This window comes from Trichosurus vulpecula, chromosome 2 (genome assembly GCF_011100635.1).
Source record: "Trichosurus vulpecula isolate mTriVul1 chromosome 2, mTriVul1.pri, whole genome shotgun sequence".
In the NCBI taxonomy this organism is placed as follows: Eukaryota; Metazoa; Chordata; class Mammalia; order Diprotodontia; family Phalangeridae; genus Trichosurus; species Trichosurus vulpecula.
The window spans coordinates 2,499,118-2,521,704 of NC_050574.1; the positions used below are offsets into that span (position 1 = coordinate 2,499,118).

General features: G+C 43.2%; 1 protein-coding gene across 2 annotated transcripts; it reads right to left on the bottom strand.

Annotated features, from left to right (window-relative positions):
- Positions 1-1,048: 1,048 nt before the first annotated feature.
- Positions 1,049-21,656, bottom strand: LOC118839106 (zinc finger protein OZF-like). 2 transcript variants are annotated; one of them, XM_036746549.1, is made up of 6 exons: positions 21,457-21,656; positions 19,596-19,692; positions 15,017-15,192; positions 12,347-12,473; positions 10,880-10,975; positions 1,049-2,684 (listed from the first exon to the last, which is right to left on the bottom strand). In XM_036746549.1, the coding sequence occupies exons 3-6, from the start codon at positions 15,044-15,046 to the stop codon at positions 1,321-1,323; spliced, it is 1,617 nt and encodes a 538-aa protein (XP_036602444.1). In that variant the 5' UTR covers positions 15,047-15,192; positions 19,596-19,692; positions 21,457-21,656; the 3' UTR covers positions 1,049-1,320. The 2 variants fall into 2 exon arrangements, with proteins under 2 accessions (XP_036602444.1, XP_036602445.1); XM_036746550.1 differs by having other exon boundaries at positions 1,160-2,684; positions 15,017-15,139; positions 21,457-21,585.
- Between the last annotated feature and the right edge of the window lie 931 nt (positions 21,657-22,587).

Here is a 22,587-nt window from a genome sequence, read left to right on the forward strand (position 1 = left end):
GGTAACTATGAATTGTGATTTGGTCTGTATCTAATGCTCTGAAATTCAGAACTAAATGAGTTTATATGCATATGTCGGATTAAAATACAATTGTTAACCCCTTAACATAACTTTCCTTAGTAATGCAGATCAAAAGATCCTGTGCTGGCAACGTCCTTGTTGTTGGGCTTGTGTTGTTCTTTCACCCCCACAGCAGCTGCTAGCCAAACTGTTGAAACAGTTACTCAGTTCTATGAAAACCTAAAACATTTCCTAGGGAAAAAAGGCAGAGGATGGTAAGTTCTAGACAATCAGTCAAAACATGACCTGGAACTGACGGAGGCTCAGATCATAAGCTTCTTATTGCAGAATTCAGACTCAAGTGGCAGAAAATCAGGAAAACCATCACACCCTACAGACATGACCTAAATAACACTCTATGAATATGAAGTGGAAGTGATGCATAGAGTTAGGGGATTAGAGCTGGTAGAATGCCTGCAGAACTATAGCTCTTAATATCATACAGAAGGCACCAACTAAATATATTCCAAAGGAAATGAAGAGCAAGAAAGCAAAATGACTGTCTGAAGAAGCCTTACAAATAGCTAAGGAAAGAGAAAGGTAAAAGAGAAAGGGTAAGATATAGCCAAATGAACGCAGAATTCCAGAGGAATTCTGCAAGGACAGATAAGGTTTTGTTAAATAGCGATGCCAAGAAATGAAGAAAACAACGAAACATTGATTATATTCAAAACGTTTTTCTCCAGTGTGGCTTCTCAGAGGTAGAGCAAGATGCCTACAAGCATGGATTTCTCTCCACTGTGAATTCTATGACATGTATCAAGACTATCATTGCATCAGAGAGTCTTTCCACCTAGATTACATTCATAAGGTTTGACTACACTGTGGATTCTCTGAAGTACAGTAAGATTGAAGCTGCATCTCCAAGCCATTCCACACAGATTACATTTCTAAGGTTTCCTGTTACGGAGAATATTGTGATATACAGGGTGTTCCCAAAGTCTGGACACATAGGCAAAAATGCATATTTTCAAGAAATGAATCGAATGAAATTTTCAACCACATTTTATTTAATTGGAATATTAACAAATAACATCATCGATATGATTTCCATCATGTGTGATGTGAAGGTTAATGAGCTTTGCAAGATTCACGTGAATACAATGCAATAACTCCATATTGCTGTCAATTTTCCTATGTGTCCAGGCTTTAGGGACGCCCAGAAGGATGAGGTTCAATAAAGCTTTATGACATTCATGACACTCATGTTTTCTTTCCAGTATGATTTTTTTTGATGGTAAATAAGGGAGGACTGTTGACTCAAGTCTTTCCCACAATGATGACAATCATAAGGTTTCTCTGACTGTGGATTCTCTGATGTTTAAGAAGAATTGAGCATTGTTTAAAAGTCTGTCCACACTGATCACATTCATAAGGTTTCTCTCCAGTGTGGATTCTCTGATGTGAAGTAAGACTGCCCCTCTGTGGGAAAGCCTTTCCACACTGATCACATTTATAAGGTTTCTCTCCAGTGTGGATTCTCTGATGTGAAGTAAGACTGGTCCTCCGTGAGAAAGCCTTTCCACATTGATCACATTTATAAGGTTTCTCTCCTGTGTGGACACTCTGATGTTCAGCAAGATGAGAGGAATATCGAAAAGCCTTTCCACACTGATTACAGCCATAAGGTTTCTCTCCAGTGTGGATTCTCTGATGCATAGAAAGATCATAGCTTCCTCTAAAAGCCTTTCCACACTGATCACATTCATAAGGTTTCTCTCCAGTGTGGATTCTCTGATGTATAACAAGTTTAGACTTCATTGTGAAAGCCTTTCCACACTGATGACACTTATAAGGTTTCTCTCCAGTGTGGATTCTCTGATGCACAGTAAGACTGATCCTCTGTGTGAAAGCCTTTCCACATTGATCACATTCATAAGGTTTCTCTCCTGTGTGGACTCTCTGATGTACAGCAAGATAAGAGGTATATCGAAAAGCCTTTCCACACTGATTGCAGTCATAAGGTTTCTCTCCAGTGTGGATTCTCTGATGTATAGAAAAACTTGACTTATGTGTGAAAGCCTTTCCACATTGATTACATTCATAAGGTTTCTCTCCAGTGTGGATTCTTTGATGTATAGCAAGTTTAGATTTCATTCTGAAAGCCTTTCCACATTGATTACATTCATAAGGCTTCTCTCCAGTGTGGATTCTTTGATGTACAGAAAGACTGGACTTCTGCTTGAAAGCCTTTCCACACTGATCACAATCGTAAGGATTCTTTGCACTGTGAATTTTCTGATGTGCAGCAAGACTAGAGCTGCCTCTCCAAGCCTTTCCACCCAAATTACATTCATAAAGTTTCCTGTCAGTGTGAGTGCTGTGATGTATCATGAAGGATGAGTCTTTATTAAAAGCATTACCACATTCATGACACTCATGTGTTTTCTCTCCAGTATTAATTTTTTGATGGTAAATAAGGGATGACAGGCGACTTAGATCCTTCCCACAATGATGACAATCATAAGGTTTCTCTTCTGTGTGGATTCTGTGAAGTACAGCACAGATTTGTCTCCCAGCAAAATCATGAGGACCATCCCTTATGAAACTTTCCTCATGAATTTCTTTCACAGAAATATTTAGCTTGGCAGTAGTCTCTTTCATTTTATATGTAATATCTCCTTCTGCAAGAAACAAACAATAAAACATATACACAGACACAGGTACACACATATATAATTATAATCCTTTCCCTCCTTTGGGAGAAAGTAAACTAACTGATCTAAATCCTATTTCCCCAGGCGAAAAGTCTTCAAAGTTCAATGGACAGAATCAATCATTTGAAAATGTCTGGAGGGGGGCAGAGCCAATATGATGGCTAGAAAGCAGGGACTTGCCTAAAGCTCTCCCCCAGCACCCTCCAAACACCTATAAAAATGGCTCTGAACAAATTTTAGAACTGCAGAACCCACAAAATAGCAGAGGGAAGCAGGGCTCCAGCCCAGGACAGCCTAGATAGTTCCTGGGTAAGGTCTACTGCACAGTACCGGGAGCACAGCAGAGCACAGAGTGAGCTGCTCCCGGACCAGCCAGACCAGCAGCCAGGTGAAACAGACCCTAGCACCCTGAATCAGTGAACTGGAGCAGTTACCAGACTTCTCAACCCACAAACACCAAAGAAAACAGAGAAGGGTAGTTGGAAAAAAGTGCAGGGACAGAGTGAAAGGAGTTCCCAGTTTGGACACTGCCCTGGGGCGGTGGAGGTGGTGCAGCACTGAGGCTGCCTACAGAGCTACAGCTGCACTTGCTTCCAGCCCCAGGCCCACCTGGTGCAAGGAATTAAGTGGCAGATCAGAGCAGGAGTTCTGAGCCTGCTTAGATCTAAATCGGAGTCCAAGTTGGTGGTTCTTGGGGGAGGAGGAGCACCGGTGTGGCAGAGCCTGCTGTGTAGAAATAGCTCTGAAAACAACAGCACAGCCCCTCAAGCTTGGTACAAAGTACTCTGTACTCTACAAGCAGTCACACCCCAATGAAAAGATCAAGTGTCAAGTAGTTGGCTGGGAACATGAACAGGCAGCAAAAACAGACTCAGATTCAGACTCAGACTTTGGAATCTTTCTTTGGTGACAAAGAAGACCAAAACATACAGCCAGAAGAAGTCAACAAAGTCAAAGAGCCTACATCAAAAGCCTTCAAGAAAAACATGAACTGGTCTCAGGCCATGGAAGAGCTCAAAAAGGATTTGGAAAAGCAAGTTAGAGAATTAAGAGGAAAAATTGGGAAGAGAAATGAGAGTAATGCAAGAAAATCATGAAAAACAAGTCAAGGACTTACTAAAGGAGACCCAAAAAAATACTGAAGAAAATAACACCTTAAAAAATAGACACGGCAAAAGAACTCCAAAAAGCCAATTAGAAGAATGCCTTGAAAGGCAGAATAAGCCAAATGGAAAAGCAGGTCCAAAAGATCACTGAAGAAAATACTACCTGAAAAATTAGACTGGAGCAAGTAGAAGCTAGTGACTTTATGAGAAATTAACATATTATAAAATAGTACCAAAGGAATGAAAAAATGGAAGACAATGTGAAATATCTCATTGGAAAAACCACTGACCTGGAAAATAGATCCAGGACAGATCATTTAAAAATTATTGGCCTACCTGAAAGCCATGATCACAAAAAGAGTCTAGACATCATCTTTCAAGAAACTATCAAGAAGAACTGCTCTGATATTCTAGAGCCAGAGGGTAACATAGAAATTGAAAGAATCCACCGATCAACTCCTGAAAAAGATCCCAAAAAGAAAACTCCTAGGAATATTATCACCAAATTCCAGAGCTTTCAGATCAAGGAGAAAATACTGCAAGCAGCCAGAAAGAAACAATTTGAGTATTGTGGAAACACAATGAGGATAACATAAGATCTAGCAGCTTCTACATTAAGGGATTGAAGGGCTTGGAACAGGATATTCCAGAGGGCAAAGGAGTTAGGATTAAAACCAAGAATCACCTACCCAGCAAAACTGAGTATCATTCTCCAAGGCAAAATATAGAGTTTCAATAAAATATAGGACTTTCAAGCTTTCTCAGTGAAAAGACCAGAGCTGAATAGAAAATTTGACTTTCAAACATAAGAATCAAGAGAAGCATGAAAAGGTAATCCAGAAAGAGAAATTGCAAGGGACTTACTAAAGTTGAACTGTTTTGCTTACATTCCTACATGGAAACATGATGTGTATAATTCATGAGACCTCAGTATTAGGGTAGCTGAAGGGAATATACATACATACATATATATATATATATGTATGTATGTATGTATGGATGTGTGTATGTATATATATATATATATATATATATAGACAGAGGGCACAGGGTGAGTTGAATATGAAGGGATGATATCTAAAAAAATAAAATGAAATTAAGGGATGAGAGAGGAATATAATGAGAGAGGGAGAAAGGGAGAGATAGAATGGGGTAAATTATCTTGCATAAAAGTGGCAAGAAAAAGCAGTTCATTGGAAGGGAAGAGGGGGCAGGTGAGGGGGAATGAGTGAATCTTGCTCTCATCAGATTTGACCTGAGGAGGGAATACCATACACACTTAGCTGGGTATCTTACCCCACAGGAAAGAAGGAAGAAGGAGATAAAAAAGGGGGGGATGATAGAAGGGAGGGCAGATAGTGGGTGGAGGTGATCAAAAGCAAACACTTTCAAAAACGGACAGTGTCAAGGGAGAAAATTGAATAAAGGGGGATAGGATAGGAAGGAGCAAAATATAGTTAGTCTTTCATAACATGAGTATTGTGGAAGGGTTTTGTATAATGATACACATATTGCTTGCCTTCTTAGGGAGGGTGGGTGGGGAGGGAAGAGGGGAGAAAATTTGGAACTCAAAGTTTTAAAAGCAGATGTTCAAAAAAAAAGTTTTTACATGCAACTAGGAAATAAGATATACAGGCAATGGGGCATAGAAAACTATCTTGTCCTACAAGAAAGTAAGGAATAATGGGATGGGGGGCAGTGGGGTGACAGAAGGGAGGGCTGACTGGGGAATGGGGCAATCAGAATATATGCCATCTTGGAGTGGGGGGGAGGGTAGAAACTGGGAGAAAATTTGTAATTCAAACTCTTGTGGAAATCAATGCTGAAAACTAAAAATACTAAATGAATAAATAATGATTTTGAAAAAAGGAAAAAAAATATAAACTAAATAAGATGTGACCTACTGTCAAAAACTCTGAAAACACTACAACATGTAAAATGAAGACTTTAGATATGCTTAAATACTTATTTGATGTAATTCCACATTTGAGGAAAGGGGATATACAAAGGTTAACCAACTCACACAGGAAGTGCCAGGAACTCTCAACACTTTATTCTTATCTCTTTATGAAATGTTTATATTTTGTTTTTGTATTAAAGTTATTTGGGTGTAACCTAGACTATAAGCTTCTTGAGGTCAGAGATCCTTTCTTATTTATCTTTGTATCTTCCTTAGCATCCATAACTGTTCCTTGGACAAGGCAGGGCTCATCAAATGTTTGTTGCAGGAATGAAAGGAATGTTAACTATTCCCTTGTAAGGTGCTGAGACTTTCAATAATACCAAGCAGTGATGGTACTATTGTAATACCGGAAAGAGCAGCTAGGTGAGCAGAAGTTACTTATAGCAGATAATTTGAATAGGTTGTTTTACTGTTGATAGAAAGGAGGAAGTAGCTGATTTTACTTAATTTCCTCCACTGCTTTTGCTATGATTCTGTCAGCCATTAGCGTCATAATGAAATCAATGAAATGTTAACAGACACTGTCTGAATCCCATAAAGACAACAGTAACCTTTTATATTAAAGAATTCTCAGCAGCTCCTACAGCTTTAACATACATAAAAGGAAATTAGGTATTAATATGGAACATAGGCAGCTGAGTGACAGTCGATATAGTTCTGTGCTTGGAGTCAGGGAGGTCTGAGCTTAGACACTTACAAGCTGTGTGGCCTTGGCCAAGTCACATAAGCTCAGTCTGAGTTTCCTCACCTGTAAAATGGGGATAAGCATGACATCTCCCTTCCAGGGCTAATGGGGGGATCAAATGAGATAAGGTAAAGTGCTTAGCACAGTGCCTGGCACATAATAGGCACTATCCAAATGCTATTACTATTATTTATTAACAACAAAAAGGGGATAACATTTATAAGATCTTACTAGTATTTCATGATTTAAGGAATGCTAGCATGTGACTGGACGGAGGTTTTACTTTTGATTTCATTCAAGACACAGCATCCTGCAAGCAGGAAGTGACTTATTCACCGGCAATGCTGTACCCAGAAGTGAATCTGGTGGAAGAAATGTTCAGGCCACTCTCCTTATGGTTTCCCAAAAACAGAAGAGATGCTCTAGAATTCTGAGGAGAGATGGAGTGGCAGCCTTGCTCTAAGAACCCATCCGTTGTGTGCCAGGGGAGTTGGGAGAGGGGTCCTGATGCCTAGAAGTGCTGCTAATCAATCATGCCCATTTTCCTAAAGGAAAACATACTTTTAAGAATGTTCTTGAAATCCCAATGATAAATGTAAGAGATGCTTTCTTAGAGTTTTATGATGTTCCATGAAGCACAACATTAGGAATACAATGATAAGTTAGTAAAAAAAGAAAAAAAGAAAGAAAATGCCATTAGCTCACATCTGCAGGATAACCTGATTTACAGAGAACTTCACACACAGTCACACTGGATCCTCACAAACCCCCATGATACTGGCAGGACAAGCATTCTCATTACATTCTTGGCTCAGGCCAGGAGCTCAGAATGGCTGAGTGACTTTCCCAATATCTCAGCAGCTGAGCCAAGAACTCCAACGCTATAAGTGCAAGCATGCTCTGTCCACGGTATGAGAGGGCCTTTCTGTATTCCACTTTCTTCTGTTTTCTTTTCTCAAAAAAATGTTTATTCTAATAAGTTGACTTGTTCCCTCCCTCTGTTTGAATCTTCCTATTCCGTGAGACACAACAGTATTGGAATTAGGCCAACTACTGCTCCTACAATGAGGCTTTAAGATCAAGGGAAAAGAAGAGTCAATCAATGTGGCCAACTTCACTGCTGATTTATTTTAAGAAATTGCCACAGTCATTGCCAGTCTTGAGCAACCACCATCCTGATCAGCCAGCAGCCATCAACACTGGGCCAGCCTCCAACAGCAAGACAATTACGAGTCACCGAAGGTTTAGCTAATAGTAAACTTCTCTTTAACAATAAAATATTTTTAAAGTACATTTCTTTTAGACATAATAGTCTTGCACCTATAACAGATAACAGCATATTGTAAACATGCACTTTTATATGCACTGAGAAACCCAAAAATCAGGTGACTCACTTGATTGCAATATTCCGGTTACTGTGGTGCTCTGGAACAGGACCCACAATATCTCTGAGCTGGGCCTGAAATTCATCATTCTTGCTTTGATTTTGACTCTTTGCTCCCTAATTCTCCTCTCCTTCTGAAACTGTTACACCCCTCACTCTTCAGCTTCCCTTATATTCCTTTGAACTAGATTTCTTTCCATTCCCAACACTCTTTTCCCTGGATCAACTAAGACCGATGTCCCCAGTCTGGTGTTTCTCCTAAAACATCTCCACATTTATATGGCAGATTGGGGGCTCCCTGACAGCAGGCACTGGTTTTTCCCTTCCAAAAGGTGCCAAGAAAACTGGAGGTGCTTAATCTCTGTTTATTGACTGAATGACTGGGCCCAGGGCTGACACCAGGCCCCAGGCTCGACCTCAGTCCTTGTATGCTGGTTGCTGCCTGAGTTGGCAAATGCAGGTTCTGGCCTCCAAACTGTTTCTGGCTCTTTCTTGCACCTTATTCCCTATGCTGAATGACCTCTATCTGCTTCTCACCCTCATGAGACTGGACCAGACCCACGGTGAAGATCACAAACACTTCTTTCTGGGCTCCTGAAGCATCTCATACCATAGACATCTGGGAGTTTCTACATACCACTTCCCCAAACTGAGAGTAGCTGTCCTCTCAAAGATTCTGGTCAATGATGCACCAGGAATGGACTAAAGATTGAGCCTCAGAGATGAGGGGACAGACACAGGTTGATGATTTATGTAAAGCAGAGCCTTGGATTAACTCTAAGTAAGGCAGCAACCTTGGCTACTATTTTGATGCTAATGAATGGAGAGAGTTCCTTTACAAATTTAGGCTACATAAGCTCTGGGTGGCCCTCCCTGTGGCAAGACTATCCTCTGACATCTCCAGGAATGACTTCCTTGGGGTAGCTAAATGGTACAGTGGATAGAGAACTGCTCAGGAAGACTCAGGTTCGAATCCAGCCTCAGACACTTACTAGCTGTAACACTGGCCAAGTCACTTAGGCCTGTTGGCCTCAGTTAACTCATCAGTAAAATGAGCCTGAAGAGGAAATGGCAAAGTACACCACTATCTTTGCCACGAAAACCCCATATTGGGTCACAAAGAGTCAGAAATAACAGAAATTAATGAAAAACCTCATAACTGACTCACTACCCCATTCAGGACAGCAGCTTGTCCAAATACTCTCATTCTTCCCCAACCCTCCCTAATTGCTTGCTCCCACTCTCCACCCCCACTCACCTCCTCACCTAAGAAGAATCTGCCTCATATGATGTTGAATAAATTGCATACGTAACAAGAACTCTCTCATCCTCTTCATCTCCCATAAATCAGGTGCCTTCTTTTCCTTCCTGATACCATCATCAGATGAAATGGTCCTCCCTCTGTGAGACCCAGCAAACTCCTTTCTCTGTCTAAACCATCCCATTCCAGCACCTCATCTTCCTCAGTACACTGCCTCCCCTGCATCCCCACTAGTTCACTACTCTTCAGTCTCTCCTGCACTAATGACACCTTTCCTACTGCCACAACTGAAACCACTTCTCTCTAATCCTGAACATGTACTCACTTGATGCATTCAAGAAATATTTCCCTATACCTTTCTTCCATTTCAGAGCTAAACAACTGGAGACATCCATTTACAATGGGTGTCTCCAACTCCCTTGGCTTTTCTGAAATTCTCTGTAGTCAAGCTCCCAATTTCATTGTTCAATGGAAACTCCTCTCTCCAAAAGCAACAAAAATCTCCCACTTGGTAAATGCACTCGCCATTTCTCTCTCTCTCTCTCCCTCTCTCTCTCTCTCTCTCAGTGACACTCTTCTCCTGGTTCTCCAAACTAAACTCATTCTTTTTCCCCCAGCACCCCCTCTTCCTACTTTCCTAATGCTCTGCAAGGCACCCTTCCAATACTGTAGGCAGATAAGTAACGTACCATACACTCGTCACTGACTCTCACACATCCGCAGTCCTGACCCCCATAGTCAATCTGCTCCAGAGTTCTGCGATTCCACCTTGGTAACATCTCTCCCACACACTCATTTGTCTCTCAACACTGGAACTATCTTGGTTCAGGCCCCAATCAAAGCAGGCCTGAGGTACTACAAGAACCTGCTGCTTGGTCCAGAAGAATCAGGTCTACCCTCTCTCCAGTCGTTATGGACTATGTCACCATGTACTCAACAACCTCCTGTGGCTCCCTAGCAAGAAGATCAAACAGAAAATCCTCTCTGGGGCTGTTAATCACCTACCCCTTCTTCACCTTCCCTTCTCCAACACTTCCAGTCTTCTTTCACCTTATTTCCATCCTAAGAGAACTATTACTCAGTGGTACAGATCTCCCGTCTGTTCTGTGAACAGGACACTCCACCTCCACACTCCACAGGCTTTCCTCACCATCCCCCAGCCTTGATTGCTCGCCCTGGCTTCCCTGAAGTCCCAGCTAGAGCCCACCTTCCACAATAAGCCTTTCCACGCTTCCTTTACTTTATGGCCTTCCCTCTCTCAAAGAGCTCCAATTAGTCCTGTCCCGGACAGGTTTCTATACTGTTTTTGGCACATGGTCTGCCCCACAAGCCATGAGTTATGGGACAGCAGGGGATGTCCCTTGTATCTCCTTATGTCCCTGGTTCTTAGCAGAGGGTCTGGCAGATACAAGGCACTTGATAAATGCTCACTGATTCGAAGAAAATCTAGGAAAGAACCCAACCTGGAAAGTCTAGCCCATTTTTGCACATTCAGCTGAGTTCCTGACCCAAAATTCCAAATATGGACTTTGTATAGGGTCTGACATTTATCACTGGGAGAAAGCTTCAAGGTCATGGTGTCCAACTGCCCCACTTTAAAGGTGGGGAAACTGATACTTTTCCAGGCTCCCACTGCTAAAAAGGGTCTCAAAAAGAATTCCAAGTCAGGTCTTCCTGCCCCCAGATCTAGCACTTGCTTCACCCCCACACCCAGAAGCCTCTTGATATCTCAGCTCTCATAGACCTGCTTTCCCCTCACTCACCTGGACAAAAGCTCCTCAGGCCTTCTTGGTGCAGTAGCCATGGTGCTTCCCTTTCCTCCAAATAACAGAGGAGATCTTCTCTGGGAACTGGCAGACCTGGGAATGGGGAATCAGGGGTGAGGATGGAGAACAATTGGTAATTTAGGTCTCTTTAGGGAAAAAGAGTGTGTATACAAAGCAAGAGAATTACTCCATCATGTTCACACAGAATTGGCTTATTCTCCCATTAAGGCTTGTAATGCAAGTAACCCAAACTAGGATGTGCCAGATCTGCCTTGAGCTCCTGAAAATTAGATCCTGATGAATCAGCTGTGGCCCTGTCCCTCCCTGTCCACCCGCCAGCTCGCCACTCCCTGGAAAGTATAAAAGCCTTTGGACTCTTCATTCAGGAGTCATTGCCTCTTCAGGTGAGATTCTCCTGCTAGGGAACTCAATGAACCTTAGCTGGACCAAATTCTGATTCCTGGCCAGTTGACCTGCATTGACAGAGGACTACAAGAAAGGAGCACAGGATGGTTCCCAGAAGTCCTGAAACAAGATGTCCATAGCATTTATTGTGGGAGCTTTGGGGAGAGATGCGGAAAAGATCATGGATCCAATCTGGAGTCAGAACATTCAGTCTTGGTGCACCTTCTTCATAGGAGGGAAGGAGGGACTCCTTGCAGAGCTTCCACTATCTAGAAATTAGGGGTAGCTGGTAGTGCAGTGGAGAGAGCCCAGGGCCTGCAGTCAGGAATGCCAGGGTTCGAATCCAGCCTCAGACACTTACTAGCTGTGTGCTCCTGTAAAAGTCACTTAACCTGTTTCCTTCAGATTTCTCAAATGTCAAACAGAGATAATAATATGACCCAATGACATCATATGGTAAAGAAAGAGATTAGCACAGCAGCTGGTGAACAGCTAGCGAACAGAAATGCTTATTCCCTTCCTTCCTTCCTTTCCCACCTTCTGGGCTGGAATTTGGGGCAATGCAAAGGAAGATGAAGGATAAAAGTGCCCTACCAGGCACAACTAGGAGCTGGAAGCTACAAACTGATGCTTCTCACAAAGAATAGTGTCCTAAATACTTGGCCCTTCCCAATGAGGAAGAGGGTGCAGGGAAAAGCCGCCTAAGCAGATTTCAGAGATTTGGCAGGCAAAATTCATGTCTAGGCAGAGGCTGGACTACATGTAGGATTACTTCCACACCTGAGATGCTTCAACACTGATCTGAACTTTGACCTCAAGCTACCCAGAATTGGCAAGAGACAGCTTCAGGGGCAATCAGGAAACCTCCAGCTTCTCTTCACACAATGGACTGACCTTTTATAGGAAAAGCAGGCAGCAGGAGGACCCTGTCTCTGGGACACAGGAGACCAGCACTTTTTCCTTCCTAGTAACTGATAAATCCTCCCGAGCCAGCACACACAGGAATAAAGATATTCCCTGTGATAGGAGACTCAGAGTGGCCAGGGGAAGGGTCCTTACCCAGGGACAGCAGGTTCTGGGCATTCTCCAGCATGACCTCCTTATAGAGCTCCTTCTGAGGATGGTCCAAGAGGCCCCACTCCTCTGGGGTGAAGTCCACAGCCACATCCTTGAATGTCACCCATTCCTAAACCATCAAAAGTCACCAGATTTAGAGCTGAAAGAGACTCCAGAATTCCTATAGTCCAACCTTCATCAAGTGAGAGGAGGGAAATAAAGGGCAGAAAGGGCATCTACCCAAAGGTTGTACCCTTGATGAGTGTCACAGTCAACACTTGAAACCAAAGTCATTAAGAGCCCAATGGCCAAGTGAGAAAAGCAGTTGATGTGATCAGTTGGAATAAAAATGGAAAATGTCTTACTACAAAATGGAGAATTTCAGATAAAGTATGTGTTTTATTTGTGAGGGAGGAAGATCTGTGGAAGAGGCAGACAGAAGATGATGTGAAATTTCTGCCTTCTCAGAAATGATAGAAATGGGGCAGCTAGGTGGTGCAGTGAGTAGAGCACCGGCCCTGGAGTGTCAAGAGGACATGAGTTCAAATCTGGCCTCAGATACTTGACACACTCTGTGTGACCATGGGCAAGTCACTTAACGCCAATAGCCTTCCCTTGTCTTCTCAACAACAACAACAAAAAAGATAACAGAAATCGTAGAAGTGATATGTTACAATGCAAATTGTGTGAGGTATTTGTGAGAAGCTGCCAAGTACAGTGTATTCTGGGTGCAGGGGCATTCATTTGTGATTATTGAAAGGAGAGGAATGAAAAAGAAAAGACCTGGTTTAACTCCTGAGAAGCTGAAACAATGTCTCTTCTCTAGCTAAAACATGAAAAGGATTCATAAGACATCCTAATTACAATCTGGACTTAAGAGAGGGGTGTGAGACTTTCTAGCCAAGTGAAGGAGAGTTAACTGTTGTAACACCGAGGGCTTAAGGGCACCCTGGGCACGATGTGCCAGGCCAAAACATCCTTTGCCTGTGCCTTAGGATTCCTTTCACTCATGGATAGCATATATTTCTTTATTATAATGTTTAGTTCTCATAGTTGGGCGCTTTCTTTTTCTTTCTGCCCAGAGTGAACCAAAATGACATCACTATGTCGGGGTCAAGGTACAGTGTCCCTGATGAAGGCTGATCAGACAAAGATAAGCCCAGAAGCCTCTACCACAGATTGGGCACAAATAGTCCCAGTGAACATTTGGGGTGAATAAGGCTCTCAATTTGCGCGTGTCATCATTCTTTTGAGCTACTGTAATTCTGCTTTGCTCACTCTGCACAGCGCATTCTTTGATGCAGGCATGCCATGATGGGTGGTCCTTCGCCAGTGTCTCCCATGTCTCACAACTGACTACAAAGTATTCAGAGAGACCTTGGGAATGTCCTTCTGTCACTTTTTATGACCACCTTGGGACTTTCTTTTTAATATGAGTTCTCCATAAAATAGTTTTTTAGGCAAACGTTCTTTTTTCTTTTGGCATTTGAACAACATGGCCAGTCCATAGTAGTTGTGCTCTCTGCAGAAGCATGAGAATGCTTGGCAGTCTAACTTGGGGAAGGACCTCAGTGTCCACTACCTTATCTTACCAGGTGACCTTCAGAATCTTCCTAAGACCATTCAAATGGAAGAGATTCAGTTTCCTGGCATGGCACTGGTAGACTATCCAGCTTTCACAGGCATACAACAGTGAGGTCAGCACAATGAAACTTCTGTTTTGTAGTCACCCTAATACCTCTTCTCTCCCACACTTTGCCTGGCAGCCTCTCAAACACTGAACTGTCTCTGATAAAGCAGGTGACAGCTCAAAATTAGTTACCAGAAACAGAAAATAATCTGAGATGCAAACTTTACTAGTAGATAATGATTTAATTGTAGCAGTTGACAGATTACCTTTAAGGTCAATTAATTCCTCAGTAATTGTAACCAGAATGCCCTTTTTTTTCTTTGAGTGACTCAATTTATCTCAGTGAGCTTTACTAGGTGCTAAGCCCCAGGCCCAAACCCCATTAGGTGTTAAGTAATCCATGGAGATGTGAACCTCCCAGGGTCCTAAGGGTAGGGGCCAACTCAAGAACCAATCACCAGAGCCTGAGCTCTGGTGATTCAGATGACATTTGAGGATGTCTGAAGCCCTATAAGAAGGGAGGACAGAGCCATTTGCGCCCGGGCTCTGGAGATGGTGTTGATGAGGAGACTCTAGGTAGCTGTAGCTAAGGAGGCCTCCAGCTTGTAAACCCAGATGCTGAAACTTTGTAGAACTCTGGTAACTGTGTGTTGGGATTTGAATCAGACAAAGTCTGTTGATGTTTGTAATTTGTTTGCATTTTGTTTTGAAGTTCAATGTGCTGGCTTTTTCCCCTGAAGTAACTGAATGCTATTTGTTTGCTGAATTAAAAGTAAGCTTGTCAACCCCTTCACCTTGCTTCCCTTGCTTAAGCAGATCGAAAGAACCTATGCTATTGGCAGCTTTCTGGGTGCTGGCTGTGGGTGGATCTTATACCCCCACAGAAGCTGCTAGCTGGGTTGCTGAGACAGTAATTTGTGATAAAAGTGTGATTTAAAGAAATGATTTTTATAATAGAAGAGAATGAAAAAAATTAAAACAATCTCAGGAGACATGCTTTGAACAAAATTCAATTGGACAAGGCAGGTCACCCGACTACTTACTCCTCCCAGTTTTTTGTGACCCAGATTCATCCTGTGTCCATCAACCAGAAGTCCTTGCTCTGCAGCTGATGAGTTTTGCAACCAAAAGTATTACTTCAAAGGAGCCTACAGCTTGAAGAAAGACTGGAAAACAGAAGCTTGTGGTTTGCAGTTAGCAGGCACTCTCCATCCTCCAGCTGCCAGAAAGGGAAACTCAGTCTTAGAAGATTATACCACTAGGCTTAGAGTTAACCTCCACCTCAAAGGAAAGAAAGCTTATCCACTAAGACTAGGAAGAGGAATTTAGACTTCCATTAACCCCCTTTCTGCAGCAGCCAGAAACAGGAATTTAGCCTGTGAAAAGACTCTTACAATGCCATGATTGTTTTAGTCCTACAAAGATATGAGTCTTACTCTAAACTACCTGCTATTAAATGATAAAGTCTTATCAGTCTGTGCAATCACTAAATCTAGAGGTAACCTGGACTTAGAAGAATATCTCTGTTAGTATGGCTTAGCTATGAGGGCTAGCTTTTCCCAAACAAAGGAACTAAACCTTACAATGTAACTAAAAACAAATCAAAATAATGAAATACTAACTGACTTGAAGGTTATTCTTTTCACAACCTCATCACCTGTGTACATCCTGGAAAGTACGTAGTCAAGGTAAGTGAACTCATTCAGAGGATACAAAATTTCTTCAATTGTTATAACCAGTGGATGGTGCTGGGCTAAATGGTGGAGATTTTTTTTTGTATTTTTAAGAAATATTTTTTATTTTCCTCCAATTACATATTAAAATTTTTACATGTTTGTTGTTTATTAAAGGTTTGAGTTCCAAATTCCACCTCTCCTTCCCTCAGTCTCCCACTCCCCCAGGAAGCAATCACATATAGCTTACATGTGTGTAATCATAAAATATCTCCCTATTAGTCATATTATACAGAAAATTTTGAAAACAAGAAAGTGAAAATAGTTACTTCAGTCTGTATGCAAACAATATCAATTCTTTTCCTGGAGTCAGACAGTATGCTTCATCATTAGTCCTTTGGGATTTTCTTCCATCATTGCATTATTGATAATAGCTAAGGACATTAGGATTAGACCAACATCTTACACAATATTCTACAATACATTCTATATGGATGTTATTGTCGTTCATTTGTGTCAGCTATGTCTGACTCTCCATGACCCCCTTTGGTATCCTCTTGGCAAAGATATTGCCAGGGAAAACAGCCCTGATATCTTAGAGCCAAAGGGTAAAGTAGAAACTAAAAGAATCCACCAATCTCCTCCTTAAAGGATCCCACAATGGAAACTCCAAAGAATACTGAAGCCAAATTCCAGAGCTCCCAGGTCAAGGAGAAAAGAGTGTAATCAGCCAGAAAGAAGCAAGTCAAACGTCATGGAGCCACAGTCAGGCTAACACAGAACTCAGTGGCTTTACATTAAAAAGTCAGAGGGTGTGGAATGATATTCAGCAAGACAAAGGAACTAGGATTATAACCAAGCAGCACAAACCCAGAAAAAGCTGAGTACAGTCCTTTAGGGGCCACAATGGACCTTCAATATAGAGAAGATAATCAAGCATTCCCAACAAAAATACCAGAGCTGAAAAAAAAAATTGATCTTCAAACACAAGACAAGAGAGAAACATCAAAAGGTAAACAGGAAAGAGAAAACAGAAGAGATTCAATGAGGTGAAATTGTGTCTGTGCCTACATGGGAAGGTGACACCTGAACACTTCAGACCTTTATGAGCATTAGGGCAATTAAAAGGAATATACCTTGACAGTCACTATATACATTGTATGCATTGCATCATACATGTATACCTGTATGGTAGTATACGCTGACTGTGAAGGGATGATATTCAAAGAAACAAAATCATAGAATCAGAAACACAATTTCATTCTAAGAAGAGGGAAGGGAGAGGTAGAAGGGAGTGAATCATCTCACATAAAAGAGGTAGAGAAGAACTATTACAGTGAAGGGGAGGATGGGGAGGTAGGAAGGGACTGCTTGAACCTTACTCTTATGAAAATTGGCTCCAAGAGGGAATGATATATACGCTCAGGTGGGTATAGAATTCTCTCTCATCTTATAGGGAAGTAGAAAGGGACAGGAATGGGCCAGGGGAATGACAGGAGGAAGGGCAGTTTGGGGGAGGCATTGGTCAGAAGCAAAACACTACTGAGGAAAGACAGGGTGAAGGGGTAAAGAGAAAGAGAAGGATGCATAGAGGGAAAATATGATGCAGAGAAATACACAGTTAGTTAACATAACTTTAAATACAAACAGAATGAACTCACCCATAAACTGCATACCTAGATGTAAAATGTATAATTTTGATTGTATTAAACCAAAAAGGTTTTTGCAGAAACAAAATGAATGAAACCAAGATTAAAAGGAATACTGACAACTGGGGGGAAAGTTACAGCAAATATCTCTAATAAAGGCCTCGTTTGTCAAATATATAGAGCTCTCAGTCAAATTGATAAGAATACAAGTCATGACCCAATTGATAAATGGTCAGAGGATATGAACAGACAGCTTTCAGACACAGAAATCAAAGCTATTTGTAGTCATATAAAAATGCTATAAATGTCTGTTGATCAGAGAAAGGCAAATTAAAACAATTCTAAGTTACTACCTCGCCTATTAAATTGGCTAACCATGAATATTAGAGGGAAGTAGGAAAACTGGGACACTGATACACTATTGGTAGATTTGGGAACTGATCCAACCATTCTGGAGAGTAATATGAAACTATAATCAAAGGGTTATAAAACTGTGCATACCCTTTGATCCAACAGTAACACTGGTAAGTCAGCACCCACAAAGGATTTTTTAAAAAGAAAGAGAGAAAAGGACCTATTTAGAGAAGGGTATTTATGATAGCTCTATTTGTAGTGGTAAACAACTGGAAATTGAGGAGATGCCCAAAAATTCAGGAATGCCTTAACAAGCTATGGCATATGACAAGCAGGATGATTTCAGAAACACCTAGAAACACTTACATGAACTGATGCAGAGCAAAGTGAGCAGAACCAGGAGAACATTGTACACGACAATACGGTATGGTGAACAACATGAATAACTTAGCTATTCTCAGTGATACCTTGATCTAAGGCAATCTCAAAGGACTCATGATGAAAACTGCTACGCCCTCCACAGAGAGAACACTAATCGAGTCTAAACACAGACTTAAAGCAGACGATTATTCAGGTTCTTTCTTTTGGTTCAAATTTTCTTTCACGAAAAGAATAACATGGAAATGCTTTACGTGATTGCATACCCACCACATATCTATGATTGCACACAGTCTGAGGAAGGAGGTAGGTTGAGAACTGGGAACTCAAAATAGGAATAAAAAATATTTTAATTTGTCATTAAGGAAAAAACAAAATACTATTTCAGAAAGACTAATACCCAATGGCAAGTAGGCTACCCTGTAGATATAGCACCAGGCTTGGAGTCACAAGGATCTATGTCAAATTTAGCCTCAGACTCGTACTAGCTGTGTGACCCTGGGCAAGTCACTTAAGCCTGTTTGCCTCAGTTTCCTGAACTGTGAAATAAAGATGACGAGAACACCTCCCATACAGGGTTGTTGTCAAGACAACGTAAAGCAGATTTGGGGAGAAGGTATGTCCCTCCATTGTGTCTTTGCCTTTGAGCCTGATGCCTCTCTGACAGGACCTCAGTGTCTGCTTCAGTACCTCCCTTTCCCCCATTGGAAGAGAAAACTCCCAGGACTTTGAATAGTTCCCCAAACTCAGCCCTTTCCCTACATCCTCTCTAACAAGGGAAGTCCTAGGCCCTTCACAAATGCTAATACACTAACAGTGAAAGATGGTACCCTTTCTTTGGCCTAGTGCAAACAGCTCTGCGAAGGGCTGCGAACCTGTGAGTATGACTCAGATGCCAACTTTACCTGTTTTCTTCAGTTCCCATATTTTCCAGAAACACTGGACAAGAGATTGCAGGAGGCCAGGACCATATGTTCCACCCCCACGGACCCCCACCTCCCAGGCCTAGCTCATAGTATTTGGTCCTTTCAACCTTCACTGCCTTGTCAGTGTACCCTTGAGAGTCAATCCACCTAAAAGACAGGACAGGTCAGGGTGCATCTGGCAGATAAAACTGTGCAGCTCAGATGCTTGAGAACAAGCCTTCAAGGTCTCAAGGGGAGAACTTGGCCAAAGAAGCAAAGTTCTGTGGATGTGGGGGAAGGGTGCTAGGCATAGATAAAGGGAGCAAAGAAAGACCCTACAGGACAGAGAGGAATGAGTGAAGGGGTCATCCTCCTGACTCAGGGATCATGGGGGAAACCTTAAAAAGGAACATGGGAGGGCAGCAATTGGGGCTAACAGAGGTGGAGTGGGTAGTTTAGTGCCTTTTATGCCAAAGTATGTGATATTCAAAACACAGGAGAGAGCAGGGCACTGTTGTTACTACTGCTTTCAATTTCCTGCCTATTTTTTGTAAAGAAACATTCATAAGTAGGGGATTGCCAACCTCACAGACAATCCTCTTTGTCTCTGGAAATGCTGTCTTTTGCTGATGTTGGTCAAGTCTAAGGACAGAGTGTACTCACCTGGGCTGGGATCTGCAGCTCCCAGTGGTCCTTCCCTCTGGCTCCAGGTTCTCTGCTTGGGTCAGGCCTTGGTCCTCTGCAGGCTGAGCTGGGAAGGCTGAAGGATCCAAGAGGGGCACAGTCTTTACCTGTTCTTCTAGGAGGGGAGGGTGACCCATGGGGGATTTACAGAGGGTCAGGACCTGCCCTCGGGCAGTAGAGCTTAGAAAAGATGATGCCACCCTCTTCTGTCCCCTTCCCCTCACTCATTCCCCTTCAGAGAGGTAGAAGAGGCTTGAGATCCCAGGTAGGATGAGACCAGTAAGAGCCTCAAGGGCTCCAGAATCAGAGATCTCCCTCCAGTTCCTTCTCTGCCCTCCCTGCCTCCCCTCCCCCCAACTGGCACACACACATCATCTAGACAACAGACTGACTGCTAGATCTACAGGGAAGCTTAGGAAGGTTAGCAATGGGGAGGCCTCTGGGAGGGAGCCACCAGGAAACGACCAGTGAAAGTCTGAGGCTGGGAGACCAAATCTAGTCTGGGATTCAGCCCCTGTTACAACAATGTTCCTAGCAGCTGTTGTTGGGGTGAAAGACCCACGCAAGATGAACAACAAGACGGCTGATAGCAGAGGTTCCTTGATTTGCCTTTCTAAGGAAAGCAACTTGAAGGGGTTCACAATCTCATTTTAATTGAACATAAATATATCCTTCACTTAGTTCAGGGAGAAAAGATTGGGTCCCTGAGCTTCAGGGCAAATATGAAAAGAAATTATGAGCATAGAATATAATCAGAACAAATAACATGAACCAGTCCATCCATACCAATATACAGTTACCAGAGAAGCACCTGGGTCATTGAAGCTGGGGAGGAGGGCAGTTTCAACAGCTTGCCCACAGTCTTGTCACTAACACTGTTTTAATGACTTTACCCCCAAAAGCCAAACTCTGACCTCACATCTTACATACCTGTCTCAGGACCCTGGGGCACCTGATCACCTCAGTGTGGAGAAGCACTCACACAAAGAACAGGGAAGAGTCCCATTCTGCTTGCCAATACATTTGAAAGGTAAGACTCATCAAACACACTTCATTACCTAAGCATTCCAAAAGAGAGGACTAAGAAAAAGTTCTGCTCTAATTACACTGCAGCCCCCTGGCACGGGCCTGAGGGCTCTGAAAGAAGAGGAGGCAGGGAAGCAGGAGGCCTGGGGAAGGGAGCCCAGGTGGGGTCTGGGAGGGAGACATTCTAACTCAGTTCATGGCAGGGAGGTCAGGGACACTGGAGACAGAAGGGCTCCGGGAGGATACTGGGCCTGGAAAGCGGGAGCACTGTGTCCTGGGCTCGAAGTAGGAGCTGGGGAGGATTCCTGGGACCCTCTAGAAGACCACAGACAAACAGGAGACCAGACACAGGGAGCTAGTGTCTGGTATCCCATAAGGAACCAGCCCAGGAGCTAAGGGGGGGGTGGTGGTGCAGATAACAGGGGCCAGGCAGGTTTTGGTTCCAGCATCCAAAGTGGGGTCCTCAGGGCACGTAGAACTTTCAGTCTTTACAGGGGGCTCGGTTCCTAACCAAAAGCTGAGGGCACGCAAACAAGATTCTGGGGATCCTGTGGGTAAAGTCTGAATTCTAGGAAAGGGTGACCCAATCTTAAATCTGGGGAGGGTGACCCTGGACGTCTGGGAAGTGATTGGGAGTCTGGAAAAGAGTTAGCAGAGGGAAGCTTGTCCAAGAGCCAGGACTGGCAGGGAGGATTGCTCCAGGCAGCACTACAAGGCACTCACCACGTGGTCAGAGCAGAAGGAACTGACCCAATGGTAGGGACAGTGAGCAGAAGCCAGCAGGTGTGGGGTGGGGGATGGGCCTCGGACCTACCTGGGACCTGCACTCACAGAGTTGGGGTCCTGAAGGCAGAGATCGAGGGTCCAAGAGAAGGCAGCGTGACCTCAGCTCGGACGCTGGAAAGCAGGGAGGTCTCAGCTGCATGGGAGGAATGCAGAGAGATCTGGGCTTGGAGGGAATGAAGAAGGCAGCCCAGTCTCTGCACAAGTTCCTGTTTACAGCCAGCCCCCTCTGGGAGGGACCTCCCACCCCTTCCCCAACCTCTAAGGCCCTCAGGACAGAACTTTCCTCCAGTCACAGGCACGGGCAGGAGCTCAGGCCCTGCCTACCTCCCCTCCCCCAAGCCCAGCCCTCCATCACATGGAATGCCTTGGCCACTAGGATGAGCCCTCTCCTGCCCTAGATCCCGCCCATGTCTCCAAACTCCACCCCGGGCCTCCTATTCCACCTGGGCCACCACCCACCAGGCTGGCCAGCTCTGAGAGCACCTCCTCCCCCATTACTACCAGCTGATTGCAGAAGTGAGGAGGTGGGAGAGGGAGAACTAGAAAGAGGCAACCTGGAGATTTCCAGGAGAGCAAGTGATTCACAGCAAAACCAAGCTTAGTTTCAGAATGGAGGTTGTTCACCAAATGCAGTCAGGCTGGCTGGCACATTTCTCTAATTTCAATTAGAATGGGGCTCGTTTACCGGCAGACCCCGCGAGGATAATCCGGGTGTTTCACCATGTTAGGGCAGATCCACCGGTAATGTAAAATACATTTACAATTTGGCATTTAAGGTATTGCGATTAGGACCTGAGAAGAATGAGAATTCCATGTAAAGGTATCAGAATTACCCTGTTGTAGCCTCTGATAGCCTTCCATCTGCAGGGTCAAAGGGATGGATGGAGAAAGCCGGTTTTATATTTGAGACAATTCTAACTAACAAAATCAACTGAATAGATGCTATGTGACTGGCAATTTTGTTTCATACATTAAAACTGTAGCATTGTTGGTGTTCTTATTATGCTTCCAAGTTTTGTCATTTGGGGATTTGGAGGAAATCATGCTATAAATTAGGCTCTTAATTTTAAAAAAATGGTTTCTAGAGGGCTATGCAATTGTGCCCTTAGAAAAGTAGTGGGAAATCAGCCAAGGGCCCCCCCAAACCATTGGAGGACCA